This window comes from Mustela erminea, chromosome 1 (genome assembly GCF_009829155.1).
Source record: "Mustela erminea isolate mMusErm1 chromosome 1, mMusErm1.Pri, whole genome shotgun sequence".
Taxonomy (NCBI): domain Eukaryota; kingdom Metazoa; phylum Chordata; class Mammalia; order Carnivora; family Mustelidae; genus Mustela; species Mustela erminea.
The window spans coordinates 58124258-58142192 of NC_045614.1; the positions used below are offsets into that span (position 1 = coordinate 58124258).

The window sequence follows — 17935 nt, forward strand, 5'->3', positions numbered from 1 at the left end:
GGGGAACTGTCAGAGGTGGAGAGTAGAGGGGAAGCGCAAAAACCCTGGAGCCGGACAGCCTGGATTCCAATCCCAGTGTTGGGGTTCCATGGCTGTCTGATCTGGGGCATGTTCCTGTACCTCTGTGAGCTTCTGTTTCCTCCCTGGTAAAACGAAAACTTCAGTAACTGTTAATTTTACCATAGGATCTCCCTTCAGATTTGTGGTGAAGATTAAATGACACTGTTATAAGCAAAATATAGAACATGCATGGCACACAGTAATAACGATATTTAAGTGTTTTCCATGCATGCATTTAAAAATTCTTATACTAAATCAGAAACACTGAAGGACTTGCATATTTTGGCCGACTTCCGTCATGCCCCTGTTTGCCTTGTCTATACTGGGCCCCCACTCCCACCAGGCACTGGGATGGGATCTCCGTGAGTTGCCCCTTATCTCCTCATGCAAACTAATCTAGGGGAAAGGGAGGAAGTGGCCACAGACAGAATGGCCAGACAGAAATGGTCCAGTGCCTGAAAATGTGAAAGTTCAAAGATAACTCCAGATGTTAGCTACAACGGGAAAAATCAGAGAACACGCAGGTCGTAACAGGAGGGAGAGGGGGAAGTAACTGTGGGCCAGTTACACAGCACAGCAGCACACAGCTTTCAGGAGCGAGGCCTAGGGCGGCTTATTGCACCGACATGAAGGGCTTCTTACGACAGATGGCCCCTTGGTGGGGAAGACCGCCATGAGCCGCCTGAGCCATGCGGTACCACAAGCAGCAGCACTAGCCCTTACTGGATCTCTCCTCCACAGCAACCTCTGAGCTGATTCTTCACACACACGGCTCCACGCTGTGCTCTCAGTGGCCCTCCTCCACAGAGGAGACACAAGCCTAGGGAGGCAGAGGAGCGACTCTGGGGTCTCTACAAGGAGTGCTTAAACTCTCATTCTTGACCCTGGGCTCTTTCTGCCCATACCAAATGAGACCTGAAGAAGTCCTAGATGGAGAGGTAACCAGGAGTCTCCTGGGATACAACTGGGTGAGCAGACTCTAGGTGGCATTTTTTTTTCCTCCAGATTCTTAAGCTTTCTCTCTGAGACCACGCAACTTTCATAAATGAGTGAGAACTTTAATACACATGGCATCTGGGTCTTTCTGGTTGCTCCCATCCAGAAGTGACCCAGCTGCTGCCAGAAGAAATTTCTGGAGATGGGCAGGCAGTGACTTCAACCTTTGAGCCATAATTAAACAAACATGAGGCCACAGGAGCCTCAGCTAGCAGCCGTAAGTCCCTGAGTCACTAGCAGGCAGCAGTGGCCCCCTGTGGCCCAGGGCTGAGCCCTGTGTGAGCCACCCATGGGGACAGGAGCTGCCTAAGTAAGCCAATGGCCACCTACAGCTCACCAAGTGCATTAGACTCAAGTGGTTGTGTGGCCTGGAGAGAGGGCCTCAGGGGAGAATGAGGGCAAAAGTGAGATGAGCCCCAAACGAAAAGCAACTTGGGTGCCAGGTTCTGTCCGTGCTCTGGCTGGCCTGGCTCTACACCCTGCTGTCTCCCGGTTCTCTCTGAGCATCAAGACTGGGCTTTGCGGTCAGACAATGTGGGGTCCAGATCTAGCTACCCTTCCGGTGCCCAGCTCTGTGACCTCGCAGGGCCCCATGGAGACATCTATACCACGGAGACCAAGCAAGACACTGGCGACCAAATCCCCAGTCTTGGGATGGCAATGGCCTATACTGGTGCGGTGACTAGTGTCGTGGTTGCTCTTCTCCCTGCCCTCCCCAGGCACACCTGCTGAGTGGAAGGAGCCCCGGGAAAGCTCAGCATTTGCCGGAGCAGCAGTCACAGCAGTGGCAGCGAGCCCTTGGCGAGTGCGGACCTCACAGGCACAATGCTGAGAGCCCGCGTGGATCACTTGCAGAAGCATGAGCCAGGCTGGCTCCCTTCTGTCCTGACTGCAGTCTCTCCCAGGAGGGCTGTGCCAAGTGTGGCCCCCGAAGTCAGAGGGTCATCTAAGTGTAAAACCCAGGGCGAGCAATTTAACCTATGAATAGTTCCCAACTCCAAGGACTGTTGCAAAAACCGCAATTGCAGTTTACGGAAAGCATCGAGGACCCTACAGTCTGGCACACAGCAAGGGCCGAGGTCTGCGCTATGCCTGGCCCTCTAGTCGCAGGCTTTTCAGTGCTCTAGCATTTGGCTGGGAAGGCCAGCCGCACCCCTTCGTTAATAACAATGATTACTAGGGCACCTGGGTGGCTCAGTGGGTTAAAGCCTCTGCCTTCGGCTTAGGTCATGGTCCCAGGGTCCTGGGATCGAGCCCCGCATCGGGCTCTCTGCTCCGCAGGAGCCTGCTTCCTCCTCTCTCTCTGCCTGCCTGTCTGCCTACTTGTGATCTCTGTCTGTCAAATAAAAAATAAAAAATCTTAAAAAAAAAAAAAAAGATTACCAAGGCGCTCTGAATATGTGTGAAGTGTTTCGGTTAATGTGGCAGATTCAGAATATGGGAGAACTGGTGCACAAGGAGGTTCCTGTCACTCAGGAGTCCTTCAAGGTCTCGAGGTTTGGGGCACATGACCAGCTGTCATGGCAGTCCAGGCACTGGGGATTAAGACATGAGATCGGGCAGAACTGCCTGAGCTGATTGTTCTATGATAGGATATGGGGCTGGCTTCTGATTTCTGGGACTTCCTTTTGGGTATTTAAGACTTCTGGTTCTTTGTTATATTAAGGCTTTCTGGGGGTGATAGTACTTATTAGCCAGTCACAAAAGTTCCCCTGAGCACTGCCTGAAACATGACAGCAAATAATCTGTTGACTCTGATGATTTTACTTAGGCAGCATAAATTTGTATGGAAAAATATAAATTTCCTGCAAACCTCACAAACCAGTAAAAAATTGGAGAGTTTTAGAGAGTGCTAAACATTCAACTTGTAAGAATCCAGGTAAAGGTGCTGTGATCCTGGCACATGTCAGGCTGGAGAAAGCCTCTCCTGCGGGAGGCCTAGGTGGAGTCTGTTCGGGATGCCCCCTGCTCACTCCTCCTTACTCTGAACCCAGCAGGTGCAGAGTCACTGCAGCCTGTCTGCCCTGCACCCTGTCCTGTCCTCCGGATCCTCACTGCCCCAGGCTTGGGGCCTTCCGTCTCTCACTCTCCAACCAGCTGCCTGGGAGAGCTTTCCCAGGTCCCTGCCTGTATACCAGCTGCTGTGGCTTCTACCATCTACTTAGATCAGTGGTTCTTAGAGGGGTGGAGGGTGATTTTGCCCTGCAGGAGACACGTGGGGCGGGATAGCATGGTGTCCTAGCGGCCCCCAGTGAGCAGAGGTCAGGGATGCCACTGAACATACTACAAGTACAGGCCAGCCCGCACTACAGGGAATAACCCAGCCCCAAATGTCAGCAGTGCTGACATCGAGGAGGCCTGCCCTGACAAAGGCCAAATGCCAAGCATGGGCTTCTGGGCCTCAGGTCTGGGGACTGAAAGTGAGGAGCAAGAAGGGATCTCCAGGGGCTCAACTGTGGTTGGCGACGTGCAAGACTTTGGGGGAAAAAAATTCCACTGCTTTAAAAAACCGTTCCAAAATCACCATTTTAAACACACCAAACTAAATGAACGAGTAACATATAATGCACTTAGAACAATGTCCCACACATCAGAAGAAGCGAGTATGCCATACTCCTTCTAGCCTCTGGGCATTAGCGTACTCTGTTCTCTGTGTCCTGAATGCCTTTCCTCCTTTTCTCTACCTGGGAAGATTCCTGCACCTTCAAGCCACCTCAAGATTCACTGTATCTGTGGAAACTCCCAGCCCACTCTGGAAAGGAGTAGTCCCCCCATCCTGCCTTCCCCATGGCAGGTAGGGCCCCTGTCACGCTTCCTAACTTTCTGTGGTCATCTCTGCCACAGTGCCCTCCTAGGGAGGGGGCAGAAACCAGCTCCCTGTGTCCAGGGCTGCTGCTAGTCACAGGAGAGGGCCACGGCTGGAGCAAAGGTGGGAGGGAGACAGAGAGACAGACAGAGACAGATAGACAAAGACAGAGGACTATATGGGCGTTGGGAAGCAGCAGCTCTTTCCCACACAGGCCCTGGCTTAGCCTGCACGGGGCCATGGGAAAGGGGCAGGACACTCCTGCATTGGGCCCCATAGAGCCAGCCTCACTGCTGCCAGACCAGGAGCTGAACCCTGACTTCCAAAGGGACTTCTTGGTGCCCTTCCTCCTGCAGACCACAGCACAGCAGCTGTGTAGCTCTGAGCCCCCTTCACACCAGCCCCCTTCACACCAGCTATCTCTGGGCTGTGGGCTATCTCTGTCTCTTCCTTGCTCCTGCTAACAACCACTGTACCAGCCATCACAGGTCTGTTCCCCATGATGGCTGACATCACCGGTGTCCCAGAGGATGCACTAAGAGGAATAGGAGAGTGCCTCTGTAGGGTTCCTTCCCAAAACACACCACCTGAATCTAGTCATGAAGAAAAATACCAGACTGACCCAAAGAGCGCACGTGGCCGACAGGTCAGCTGGACTCTTTGAAAAGCCCTAGGAGGTACGACAGCCAAATGCAGGGTGTGAGCCTCCCCAGGATCCTCCGGCAGGGAAAAGTTTTAAAAGATATTATTGGGACAATTGGGGGAATCTGAAAGTGGGCTGTGTCTTAGACAGACTTTGAGTTTCTCGAGAGGGAATCATACTGTGGTTGTCTAGGATGCCTTTGTTCCCGGGGGCACGCGCTGACGTACGCCAGTGCCATAGGCATTCCACAGCTAATATTCCAATGGTTCAGTACACACACAGAAAACCAAGGTGACAACACGTCAACAAGGATGAAATCCAAGGGAGTATGCGTATTCAACGAACTATTCTTCCAACTTCTCCATACACTTAGAAGTATTTGAAAGGTTGCGTAGGGAAACCCTCAAAATAACCCACCTTACAGATGAAGACACTGAGGCCCTGAAAGGTCAGTAATATTCTAGCCAGGGTTCCAACTCAGGTCTGGCCGACTCCAGAGCTCTTGCTCTTTGAAGGTCCCCTGCTCCCGCCTCCTAGAGGGGGCAGGAAATGCCAAGCGCGCACCAGCCTGAGCCCTGCCAGCATCTTTCAGTAAAAGCCAATCTGGACCTGGCAGGGGTCGCTCTGGAGGCAGCGGCTGAGAACGCTGATGAAGCCCCAAGGACAGGTCACTGAGGTTACCCAGGAATCTGTGCCAGAGTCTACAGTTGCCACTGGGTGGGTGGGTGGGGAGAGCACATTTTAAAGGAAAAGAAAACCAGTTTCATTTCAAACCCCAGAGGGAACACACAACTAATGGCCTATTGTGCGAGGGCCTATTTATGGGAACGCAACAATACCCACAACCTCAGACCTTCTCGGGGCCCCTCCCTTTGGCACCAAGACGAGGTTTAGCTTTTTCTCTTTGCTGGGTTTCCAGATGCCTCTGCACGGAACGGTGACTATGAGACATGCCCACCTCTGTCTGGGGACTCCAGGGTCTGCTGAGCGGGTCATCTAGTTCCTCTGAGCCTCACTGGACCCTTCAGGGAAAGGGGACTGGGGCTGAAGGAGGAAGGAGAGGCAGCGCATCAGGGACCTGGCCCCAACAGAGGCTAGAAATGATGGCCCCACGGGAGAACAGGGAGATTTCACGTAAAAACCCAGATCCTCAGTCTCTCTTGCAAACTTTGGGAATCTGGGAAGATCTGATCAATCTGTGGCTGTGCTGCAGTCCAGCAACATTAACATGGAGTCAAGTGGTGTCTGTCCCTGGGATGGGGCAGTGTCAGCCTCACAGCCCCCACCTGGAAGGGCCTGTGTTTCTAGGCCTGGGTGCCAGCAATGGCAGGCAGATCAGGACATCTCTATACACTGGCCTAAGTCTCATGGCACCCCAAGATTGGGTCACTAGAGCCACATTCATCCAGGGCAAACAGTAGCTCTGAAGGCAGTGAGCTGCCCCAAATGCCCTCCCCACCGGGGCTTCTGTATCTAGAACTTGGACGGCTGATGCTTAAATGCTTCTTTCTTAAAAACACAAGGTGGAAAACTTCATCAATTCTCATTCATACAGGAGTCTCTTCTGGCACCATCTGCCATAACCCGCTACAGCTGGAGAAGGGAGCAGGGGCTGGGCTGAGTGTTGGCACTGTCCTGGCCCGGCTCAAGGGCAGCAAGGCCCTACGCACACACTTTAAATTGCATGAAACCTGAGCCAAGGCCAGTCCTGGAGGCCCCGTTCTCCCAGCTAATGGAAGGACGAGGGGCCACCAGGCCCACAGATACAGGCCATTGGAGGCCCAGCTCTAACTCCCCTGTTACAGGCCCAGCTCTAACTCACCTGAAGTGCCAGCCAGCTCCCAGAAGGGCGGGCCCGTGGGAGAGCAGCCCGTGCTGGGCTGCCTGCCTTCCTGACCGGGTGAGGTGCTACAACAAGGGAGTCTTCCCGTTACACTGGCTTTGTGGAGTGCCTGATAGAGCCAGGGGTATGGCTGGGCAGGTAACGGGCACAGTTCCAGCCCTGCTGCTGAGCTTGTCTTGGGGCCTCATTTCCAAGGCTTTGCCTCCCTTTCCGTATCATTTGGCAGGGACATAAGCAAGCAGCTGGTCCTGACTCCTGGACTCAGGGCTGAGGACAGGCCCAGGGCACCGCCGTCTTACAATGTCTGTGAGCTGGGCCTGTGGGAAGAGGCCAGGGCTCTGTCTTGCGGGGTTAAGAATGCACGCCGGGGATCCAGGTACATGCCTGTGCCTACGCTCAAGGCCAGCAGGAATGCCTGGGCAGCAGGGCCGGAGAGCTACCTTTCTGCTGCATGCAGACCTGTGCCCATCCTTCTGGACGTGGTGAGAACACCTCTGTGACATCCTGAGTTGAGGTGGGGGGGGTGTGCCAAGAGCTGTGGAGTCAAGCCTACAGGTGAGGCACTTAGTGGGGACCCTGCATGGTCCCAAGGTTCCGCTCTAGGGGAGGCAGGAATGGCTTAGAGGGAGCACAGCAGGGCTCACTCCATGAGCCAGGGCAGGCCCTTGAGGCCCTCGGTGGCCCTGGCTTGTGGACCTTCCTGTTGCAATCCTCAAAGGCACCTGAACACTCAGGCTTTTCCTTGTGGTTGGCCTGGGGAAGTCCACTGATGGGGTCTGCCTTCTGGTCCAGTATCTCCTCTGGGAAGCCTTTCTGGATTCCCATGCATGTGACACAGGCCTTACCATCACTGTGTACCGCTACAGACTTCTGCCTCCCTGCTTTCCCCGTGGCCCTCCTTGAACCATTCTCTTGAGGGTAGCCAGAGGCATCACCAGAGGCATCACTTAAAAATGCAAACTGAATCAAGTCAGACTTTCACTTGGGACCCGCCTCTGGCGGCTTCCCATAGACCCGAACTCCTCCTCCCGTGGTGCCTGGCCATATCTCTGATGCCATCTCCCTGCATCTGCTCAGCTTGCTCATGCCCTTCCTTCGGGGGCAGACCCCTCACGGTCCCATGCCCCTTTGCATCTGCCTCGGACAGGCAAGCCTCAGCATCACCACAGGGTCCCTTCTGCTTGCCTAATGTCCAGGCCTCTAACACACATTTGTGCACGCAGCCTGGGGCCTGGGAGGACCATGTGTGTGGGGGGAGCACAGTGGGGTGGGACATGGCTCTTTGAGCCTCAGCTGTAACACGGGGGTGACAGTACTCCTTCCTAGGGTTGGCAGGAAGATCACCTTTCATATGCCGCATCAAGAGATCTCTGGCAATGGAAATCTGACATTACATCCCGCCATGGGCCCTCTAACAACTCCTCTCTGCCTTAGGGCAGAGATGAACAGCCTCCTGGGGTTCGCCAGACCCCACGTGGTGGCCCCTGCCTGCCCATGCCCCTACCCCCCGTCCCTTGCCAGTTTCCTGGGCCCAGTTATTCCTGAAGATGCTGATATCTTCTGCCTCAGAGCTCCGCTTGGGCCCCTCCTTGCCGGGGACACTGCCTCTACACAGCTCAAAGGGCTCCCACTCACCCTCTGAGGCCCCATACCGTGCCACCACCATAGGAAGCTTTCGTGACCCCAGACTTCGTCAGTGTTGCTCTATGCTCTCCCAGCACCATACCCCTTCCCTGAACAGCTTGGGGAGGGTTGCCAAATTACAAATGCTTGGGAGACCCATTCGTCTCCCAAATGCAATGGGCTGCATTGTGTCCCCCAGAATCACACCTTAAGGTCCTAACCCCATGCACCTCAGGATTTGACTGTATTTGGAGACAGGGGCTTTAAAGGGGTGATAAAGGTAAAATGAGGTCATAAGGGTACGGTTCTAATCCAATCTGATCGGTGTCCTTATGAGAAAAGGGAATTAGGATAGAGATATGCAGAGACATGCAGTCAGGTGAAGAGACAGGGAGAAGACCGCCATCAGCAAGCCAAGACGCAGGGCTGCTGAAGAAACCAGCCCCCCCAACACCTTGATCCCAGACTTCTAGCCTGGCGAACCGATACACTCAATGTTCTTAATTAAAGCCGCCCAGCCTGTGGTATTTAGGATAGCAGCCCAGAAGGCTCCCACACCTAACCACACCGCAAACCTCATGAGAAAGGGGACACGCGGGTTTTTTGTCACTGGGGTCCTTCGAGAGCCTGGCACAGGGATGACACATAAGAGGGGCTCAAACACTCCTCGCTGAATAGATGAACGAGCGACTGTGAACTCCCAGAGCAGATCCGTGTCTTCTTGGAGCCTGTGTGCCCAGAGCCCAGCACTGCAGCTGGGGCAGAGAAGGTAAGAGTAAAGAACCAGACAGAGGAGGTGTGCGCTCATGCCAGGTGACTGCGCATCCCACCCGGCCAGCCATCTCTGAACTCGGTTGGTGAGGTGTGCTGTGGCTCAGTGTGTGCCCTGGCCACTGGTGCATTCGGCCCCAGGCCTCCTCCTCCACCTCCTCCTGCCATTTGACCTCAGGCAAGCCGCATGGGCTCCATACTGGTCTGGGTCCCTCCGTAAAATGCAGGTGCAGCCGGGCCTGCCTCCCTGGGCTCAGCAGCCAGCAGAGGATGGGGCAGTCTATCGACATGGGGCATGCTTCCTGGTGCAGAGCGACAGACCAGCCACTGTCTGTGCCACTGCCGGCATCTTCCCCACCGTGCAGCCTACCTGCCATCTGCCTGGATGGCTACTATCCCTGCTGCGGGTCCTCAGGCCCCACTCCCTCTGGCTGTTGGCCCATCCAGCTTCAGACACCACCCTAGACAGTTCTTAGAAGCCATGTGTCTAGTGTTTCACAAGTCACCTGAACAGGCCAAGGGGGACACCTGGGATTCTGCATTCATCGGAAGGGAAATGTATAATCCTTGCTTTTGACCAAGTGCAAAGTGCATTCCAGGGTCAATAAACGGGAGGGGTCCTGGCAGCCGAGCCAATCTCAGCTTGAAAGATGGTAACTCTCCTTGTTCTGCTGTGGGGTCAGGGACCCCTCGGTGGGCATGTGGGACCCCAGGTAAGGGCAGGTGCCTGGTGGGTGAAAGCAACACACAACACCAGCTACCAAAGCCCCTGTCACTGGCCAGATACTGCAGGCCGAGTTTAGTGATCTAATTCCCACTCCCTGTTTGGAAATCAGAATCACTCCTGGTGTTAGCAGGAGTGAAGCTCCAGGTGGGGATGGCCGGCCCTCCCCCACAGGGGCTGCCTGTCTCTGCAGGCCAGGCCCTGTGCTGTACCAAGGGACCCTTCCAGCACTGGCCTGGTCCTCCCACCCTCCTGGGAGGAGCTGGACGCTGAGAACCTGTGCCGTGGAAGATGTGGTGCTGCCCAGTGGGGTGCCCAGGCCGAGATGGAGCACCTCACGACTCTCCTTCCCCGGCCAGCGCTCAGAACCTCCCACCCCTCTGCCACATTCCGGGACATGGAATGGGCTGGGCACCTGACGGGCCTGATAAACAGCTGACAAGAGACAGACGAACAGGGGTGCGGGGCTGTCCCCGGAGCCTGGAGACACAAAGGGGAGGCTGTTTCAGCACACGGGTGCTAGGGCGGTCTGCCTGAATGGAGTCCTGGGGAGGAGCTTCTGAGAAAAGAGCCAGCTGGTAGGGCCTCTGCACTCCTGGTTCCTGGTAGCCACTGTGTGTCTCCCCGGGGACTGAAGAGGCAGGCAGTGACTCAGGGCTCTTACTAGTTGTGTTGCTGTGAGCAAGGGGCCTCAGTTTCCCCATCTGCAGAATGGGGTTAGAGCCAGGTTAAATGGAGAGATCTGTCCTTTTGGCCCTGGCCTCTTCCTGCACGAGTACCCTGGGCGGTGCCAGAGAGGGGCACGAAGTGTGGTCTGGAATCAGGGGTACCTTTGGGACTGCAAAGTGGTCTGGGCAGGGAGGGAGGAATGAAGCCCTCAGAGGTGAGGGGAGCATTCCCACAGCCATAGCAGAGGCATAGAAAATGGAGCCCAAGCAGGCAGCCAGGGCCGGGGCCTGCCCTCCCCACCCATGGATGGCTTCTCCCACTGGCCACAGGATTCCGGAGAACACATATCTGATTCCAGCTCTTTCCACACACCTCCTTCTCCTCTTTCCTCCCAATCCCTGCTTGGACAGCAACTCCTCTGGGAAGTCTGACCTCTCTCTCTCGGCATGGCCATTCTCCCCACCCTGTTCCTGGCCCCGTGCCCCTATGGACACCCACCATGCTGACAGCAAACTGTTGGTCTGTGCCTTTGTCTCTCCCATAGGGGAGATGGTTTCTGCCTCCCCAGCCCTGAGCATCCACTGGAGTCTGCAGAGCTAGACGGACTGGCACTCTCCCCTTCAAGTTGTTTTTAAGAACCTAGAACGCCCAAAGCCATTTCACAAGGAGAAGGCCGTGCTGAAGGGGTCTGACGACGCTAGCGCCTGCCTGCTTCAGAGATGTTTCTGGGGAGGCCCACAGCACACCAGGCGCCAGGCTCCTTGGCCCCCCCAAAGGTCTGAGTTCACTCGTTTGTTCCTTCCAGCCCAGCCCATTCCCTGAATACACTTCAGTTATTCATGCGTGCAAGCAGCATGGAAAGCCGGCCCCTTTGGTCTGGACTGGGATGGGACACCAAAAGCCGTGAACACCTGGAAGTGGTTTCAGGGGGCAGAAGCTGAAGCCCGGGTGGCCTAGGGACCCTTCTCAGAACACCAGGCCATGGTTCTCCAGACATGCAACTGCCCTGCCACGGGGCCATAGGGCAGCCTGCCCCGTCCCATCTCTCAGGCCCTCCTCTCGAGGCCCCACCTACAACAGTTCCCTCCTCCCATAGAGCCTGAGGGACCCAGCTGCGTTCTCACCTCCCCACCAGCCCTGCAGGTGAGGAGCCAGGGCTCAGGGAGAGTCGTGGGCAGAGTGGTGGGCAGCGGGGCAATCTGGGTTCAACCCCATTGACGCTTCCTGCTGTGTAACGCTGGGCAAATTCATTGCTTAACCTCCAGGCCTCAGTGTCCTCATCTGTGAAATGGCGATCCTCCAGTGCCATGGGTGCCAGGCTTCCTGGGGCTTCACAGGGCCCCCCTCAGACAGCTGTCATGGCTCCTGAGTGGTGTTCCTCCTGAAGGGCAGTACGCAGATGTTCCTGCTGGGTTCTTACCATGAGTACAACTCCACACATTTCTTTTTTTTTCTTTTCCTCTTCTATTTGTAGAGTCCGTTCAGTTATGATTAGTAGAAGTAGGAAGGGTGTTAAAGATCACCAAATCTGAGAATCCTGAGTGCCAGCTGGTGGGGCCCAAGACCTCTGTTCCTGGGCTTGACTAAGGGCCTGGCTGCCTCGCAGCAAGGTCAATTTCTTGACTGGTACGAGGAGTGTGGGATGCGGCGGGCGGGACAGACCTATGGAGAGGACGAGGTTCTCTTCGTGGCCACCAGCAGCTGTGGTTCTCAGTAACCGCAGCTCGGACTTTTCCAAGGTGCGTCTGTTTGGAGCTCCGTGACTTGGTCCGTTTCACCAGGGAGTTGTGCGGTCACCTGACTCGAGGCAGTGATGCACACGTCACACTAGTGGTTCTTGGGGCCTAGGGCTTTCCAGTGACATGCACACTGCAGGCCATCCCCACCTGTGCTACTTGGCCAGACTACATCCAATCCCCCCAACCGCAGCTGGCAGGCCCAGAAGCCCCTGGTGGGAGACAGGCCACTCAAAAACCTTGCCACATCCAACCAGAGTACACATCAAACTACTTGGTGACTCTAGGTTTCTGTGGCATCATTTTGGAAGACAAAATTGCAGGCGCATGTTCACCTTCTCCCCTAGAGATGGCAAGAAGTGGCTCGTGGCTGTTATGAGGGATGAGTGCCTTCCTCCCCTCGAGTCTTCTCTGGCAGGAAGTCATCAAGGAGCTCATTTCCCTTGCAGAGTGGGGCGTGTGGGGCTGGGATGTTGGTGTGGAGTGGAGGACGGGAACTGCAGGAAAGCACTCGCCAGGGTGAGCAATGGCAGCCCAGGCTAAGCCACCCCACATGGGGGGAGGGGTCTCCCCCCCATCCATGGACCCCATGGCGTCCGGCTCCCTGAAGCCCTGACCCCGCTCTTGGGGCTGGCTGGGCAGGCAGGGAAGGGCCAGCTGCTCAGCCCCTCTGCTCCCCAGGCCCACCTGGGATGGAGGGCAGAAGACGGAGGCCACCAGACCTGGCTCCACAATGTGGCGCCCAGCACTTGGGAAGCAGAGACACTGTGCCCTGGGTGGGATCCTCGGGAGGAACCTCAGCTCTGCCTGCAAAGTCCTCTAGCCACTCTTCCTCTGTAGCAAGGCAACTCAGTGGGCTCCTAGTTCATCTTGCACGGCCTCTCGGCCCCCCAGGACTTACAAACAGAGGCCACTTTCCTGAAGGGAGCAGCTATGTAAATGTGGGGCTTCCTAACCTTGAGCCCCCCCCCCACCAAGACTTTCTGGGTCAGCTCCTTGGGTGTCAGGACGGGACTATTCCTCTAGCCCCTCTGACTTCGGACACTATCTTCTGGTGGAAGCCATGGGCTTAGTGTCAGGACCCTTGTCTCCGTGGCCATTTCCATTTTATGGTTCATCTTTGACTCGTGAACCTGAGGAAGTAAGTGTTGGTCCTGAAATGCAAGTACAAGTTACAAGTCGGCATGGGCCAAACCCAGCCCAAAGTTATATGTTGTTTAGTTTGGATGATTTTACATTTTTAATCAGGCAGTTTATGTGAAAATAAAATCAGATAAAATTAGATTTCTTGGTGTACAGCAAGAGACCTGAGTAGCCGGCCACCACGGTCCCCACCACTAGCTCAATGAAGTCTCTTCCACACCTGCTTGGCCTTGTCGGCATGTGACCGTGTCCCAGAAGTGAGAGGTCCAGGGAGCAATCGGGGCCTGGGGGGCAGGGGCAGGTGGGAGGATACCCAGATGATCTTCGGTCTGCCTCACCCACTGTGCTGTCCTATAGGGCTAGCACCGAGGCCCAGAGGGCACATTTGACCCCAGCCCCACCCACAGTCTGTGGGCTGGGATGGGTCCCCTGAGCTGCTCCTGCTCCTGGAGCCTTAGATCCTACAGGGCCAAAGCTCCAGGCCTCGGCCCGGCCCTTCCAGCCTGCGGCCAGCAATGCTCTTCCTCCTCCCCCTGGCACTGGGCATCTCAGGTTCACCAAAGATTCTCTCACAATTAATGCACTTCAAAAAGGTTAAAAGTAATTCTTCACAGGAGGAATCGGCAGGAAAAGACAAGCAGGAGGGGGGTGAGGAGTGGGGTCGGTGGGATGAAGGAATCTGACCAGTTATATTTAATAAAAAGCTTAAAAGCCACAAACAGGAAGCAGACCTATTAAAAAGGCAACACTGACCTAACAAAGGAATGTGAACTTGAGTTGACTGAAGCAGCGGCACTGTGTCTCCCTCCCTGCACTCCCACCCCAGCACCCAGGGCCCCCAAACAAGCCTCCTCTTGTACTCTGGCCTGTTCTGGGGACACCTCATCTCTGAGCTTGCCTTGGACTAAAGGAAGGGGAGCTGAGGGCAATGTCAGCATGATCCTACACACTCCCCAAAAAGGAAACAGACGGTGCTCTTGTTCCCTTGTCTGGACCAGCAGGCTCCCCCAGCTCGGGGAGGGATGAATGTTCCAGGGCATGCACCCCCCAACTCCAGGGAGCTCCTCTCCTGCCTTCCAGTGTCCTAGACCCCTCCTTCTCAGTAAGCCCCCAGGTACAGGCCCAGGACCCTGGGAACTGAGTTCAGGTCCTTGGCCCATCGGGCTCATGCCTTGTGTGCTCCTTGGAACCCAGAGCAGGGCACTGTGGACCCTGGTCTGGCTGAGGTAATGACCAGAGCAGTGGAGAGGACAGGACAGGAGCCTGAAGCCTGGTATCACGGCAGCTCCCATGGGTGGGCCATTCTGCCTTCCGTAAGGAGTATCCTAATTGTGACAGAGCTGAACTCCACCCCGACAGAGGCCTCAGGGTACATTCAAAGTAGATCTGAGTGTCGCAGGGAAACAAGGTTCCGGTGCCTGCTATGCTTCCTCACAAGAGTGCAACTGCCACACATGACACTTTGGGCTTGTGGAAGGACCCGGCATTCCAGGGCACGACCCTACCTGGAGATTTCACTAAGGAGCTACACACCCACAGCATGTTGCTGACCTGATCTGAACCTCCCTGTGGCTTTCCAACCCTCACAGACTAAAACCCAGAGTCCCGCAGACAAGCAAGTATGGCCACATGCTGATGTGAAGTCAGAGTTTCTCCGCAGACTTCAATTCTGCTGCATGTTTGAGAAGTGCCTAACCGATGCTGGCGAAGGAAGTGGCATCTCGCACGCCTCCCAGTTCGTGCCAAACAAACCGGTCCTCAAACGCACACCCAAACTCACTCTTAACCCAGGGCCTTGGCACTTGTTGTCTCTCTCTATGGAGTGTTCAGTCCCCTTGGTCAGGGCCCTATTCAACTGTTACCTCTTCAGAGAGTTCTTCCCTGATTGCTCCTGTCCAGAGGTGCACATGCAGTGCTTCTCACCCTCTCCCTGCTTTATTTTTCTGCAATGTACAGTAGATATTACTGAGTGTGTTCCCACCTGTCCCCTTCCACAACGTGGCAGCCTGCCTGGAGTGCGGCAGAACAGAACCCCAGAAGATGGGTGTGGGGTGAGTGCAGTAGTGGTGGAAGGGAGGGAGGGACTAAAGGGATCCAAGGGCTCTATTTCCAAGAGCAAAAGCACACCTTTGACCCACCACCGACAAGTTCCATGTCAGATCACAGAGGCTCAGCTCCTATTGTTCTCCACCGGGCAAAAAAGTAGGTGGGCAACTCATATTCTGGGAAACCGTACTGGCTACTGGGCAGCATGCCAGGCCCCGGCAGACTCTCTCACCAACTCTCCCTCCAAAGCACTCCCAGATCAGGATCAGTATCGCCTTTCACAGAAAGCCAGGTCACTCATCCAAGGTCACCCCTGTATGGTTTACAATGGAGCAGGAGCTCAGACTCACACCTTGACCCTGGCTCAGACCAGAGGCTGACTCTATACCAGACCCTTACCCCACCCCCAGGACCTGCCCTGGCTCTCTAGCCACAAGCCTGAGAAGAGATCATGATGTTGAGAGGGCTGGGCCTTGTGCATCAGCTCAGGCGGACTGAGCATCCTAAGTCAAGAGGCACTGTCTGTACACAGTTCCACCATCTCTACCTGCCTGCATAGCACCTGCCAGTGGAAGGAAGTGACTGCACTCACCAGGGATGTGGATCTTGAACTTGCCACTCTGGCCAAAGGCGCTGTCAATGACTCCCAGCTCCCCAGTGGATAGGTTCACCTTGAGGCCCACAAAGCTGGATGTTGGTCTCCTTTTTGAACAGGGAGCGGCGCCGATCACACTGTGGTCATCCATCACCTGTCCCCACACAGCATCAGTATGTGCTGGAGGAGGCCAGGTCTGCTGCTGCTACCCCCCACCCCCCAACCCCACCGAGCGTGATCTGCCCTTCTCATGGATGATGGAACGCACTGGAGCTATGCAGTGACCAGCCCCCCCCCCCCCCCCCCCCCCCCCCCCCCCCCCCCCCCCCCCCCCCCCCCCCCCCCCCCCCCCCCCCCCCCCCCCCCCCCCCCCCACCGCTGACCTCCACTGAACCTCGGCTGCTGCCAGGCTGAAAACATTATGTGGATCACACTTAGCATCACAGCAATGAGAGGGAGGCACTCTTTCCTCACTTTACATATGCAAAATTGCCGCATGGCAGAGTTCAGCCAGGGCAGAGAGGCTCAGAATCCACAATGGTCCTGCCTGCACCTGACTCTCACCCTTGAACCTCTCCCCAGGCACCGAGCATGGGGAAGGCTAAAGTGTCACTCTCCCCCGACCGGAGATGGCATGGCCTGAAGACCGCCCCCCCCCACAACCAGGTGGCTGGCTTCCCCTTCCCTGCCTGGCTCCTTTCCAGGGTCTGTGCCAGGAAGGGGCCAGGCCTTGCATAAAAGAGAGAGAAAGGGGACGCATGCATGTGTGTGTGTGCGCACACAAGCTCTTAGGTATTAAAGACGAGCTCCTCTCCCAGATGACCTCAGAAGGGCTAACACAAAGCTCCATCCCGAGATTTGCTTCTACTTTGGAGCGGGACCCATGCTCCACCTGGCATCTGACATGCTGGCTCCCACGTGGCTGCCCCTGGGAAACAGGGGAGGCTTCCTCCTGCTCTCCAGGCCCTGTGCACCAGCGTGGGTGCCTCTGGGGACCAGGGCTGAGCCCAAGCAGGCACTAGCCTGGGGAACAGCGTGGAGACCAGAAGTGCTGCCAGCGGTGGGACCTGCTGTCTCCACGTGCTTTCTTCCTGAGGCTGAGGCTCATGGGGGAGCCCCGTGGGCTGGGCTGTCCTCCACCTCAGAAACATCTTACTTCAGCCCAAGACACCAAGGTTTGGCCAAGGGCCCCAGATGGATTGTTTTGAAAGGCAGAAACTGTCCCATTTACCCTAAAACCCTTTTAGAAAAACATATCCTATTCTATTTGATTCATAGCACCAGATAAAAGGTACTTGCATTCCTCCTCTCCCCGGTGATGGATGAATCGGATACAAATAACGATAAGAATAATCATTTCCACTCGCACAGCCCTTTATAATTCACCAATCTCCTTCCCACACATGAACTCCTCCTCGTCCTTCAGGACTCGGCTCCAGCAGAGCTCCCCTGTGGGCTGGCTTGCTGTGGGCTCTGCCCCATCTGTGGGCGCTCCTGGGTGAAATGAAGGAAGCCGTGACCTGCAGGCCATGGGGAGCAAGGGCAAGCAGATGTCACCAGCCCCAAATGCTTTCCCAGGCTTCCCGGCTCCCGGGAGTCCTATCTCCACACCCACCAGAGTCGCCTGCACGTGGAGCTCCATTCCCAGCCTGGCCAGAGCCTGGGAGGCAGGGCTGCCTCTCACCTTCGGCAGCCTAGCCCGGGTACTGGAGGGGCTCAGGATGTTTAACTGAACGGACCTGATGGCTCTGACCTAGCCATTCCATGCTCCCTGTGACCAGAGCAGGTCAGTGCCACTTCCTGTCCTAAGCTTAGCCTGGGCTGCAGAGAGGCCGCCTGTCCTTAGGAGAAAGAGACTGCCTCGGGGCATCCCAGCCTAAAACAGAGGCATTTAGTGGGGACCCCACTGAGCCCTCGAGCACTCCTGTCTACAAGGGGTTTTCATTACTACTTCAGGGTGGTTCGAGGCGAGACCTGAGAGAACTGCAGTTGCCAGGGCCAGCGGCACAGTGGAAGCGCAAAGCCAAGCGTGGTGGGCTTCTGCAAAGCCGGTGCTGCAGCATTCAGGAAGAGTGAGGCTGCACTGACCACCGTCCCCTCCCCAAGCTGGAGAAGCAGGCAGGTCTGGGGCTGCTGGGATGCCCCAGGGCACTCTGGACAGGATGGGTGGGTTCCAGGCCTTTGCTGGCCCATGAGACACAGCCAGCTGAGACACAAGCCCCGTCTCCAGCATCATGGCTGGCTGAGAAGTGACAAAAGACACAGTCTCTGCACCAGGAG

The 17935-nt window shown here is 55.9% G+C and overlaps 1 protein-coding gene across 5 annotated transcripts in view; it reads right to left on the reverse strand.

Moving 5' to 3' along the window:
• The window catches only part of EEFSEC (eukaryotic elongation factor, selenocysteine-tRNA specific), a 249570-nt gene that overhangs the window by 30185 nt on the left and 201450 nt on the right, over positions 1-17935 (reverse strand). For 3 of the 5 annotated variants that reach the window (XM_032336962.1, XM_032336797.1, XM_032337040.1), the window contains one exon: positions 15653-15809. The exons of 1 other annotated variant lie outside the window; for it this stretch is intronic. In XM_032336962.1, coding sequence (XP_032192853.1) covers positions 15653-15809 — 157 coding nt within the window. Of the gene's footprint in view, positions 1-6379; positions 6625-15651; positions 15810-17935 lie in introns of those variants that run through there. One more of the 5 variants, XM_032336870.1, reaches the window with a different exon arrangement.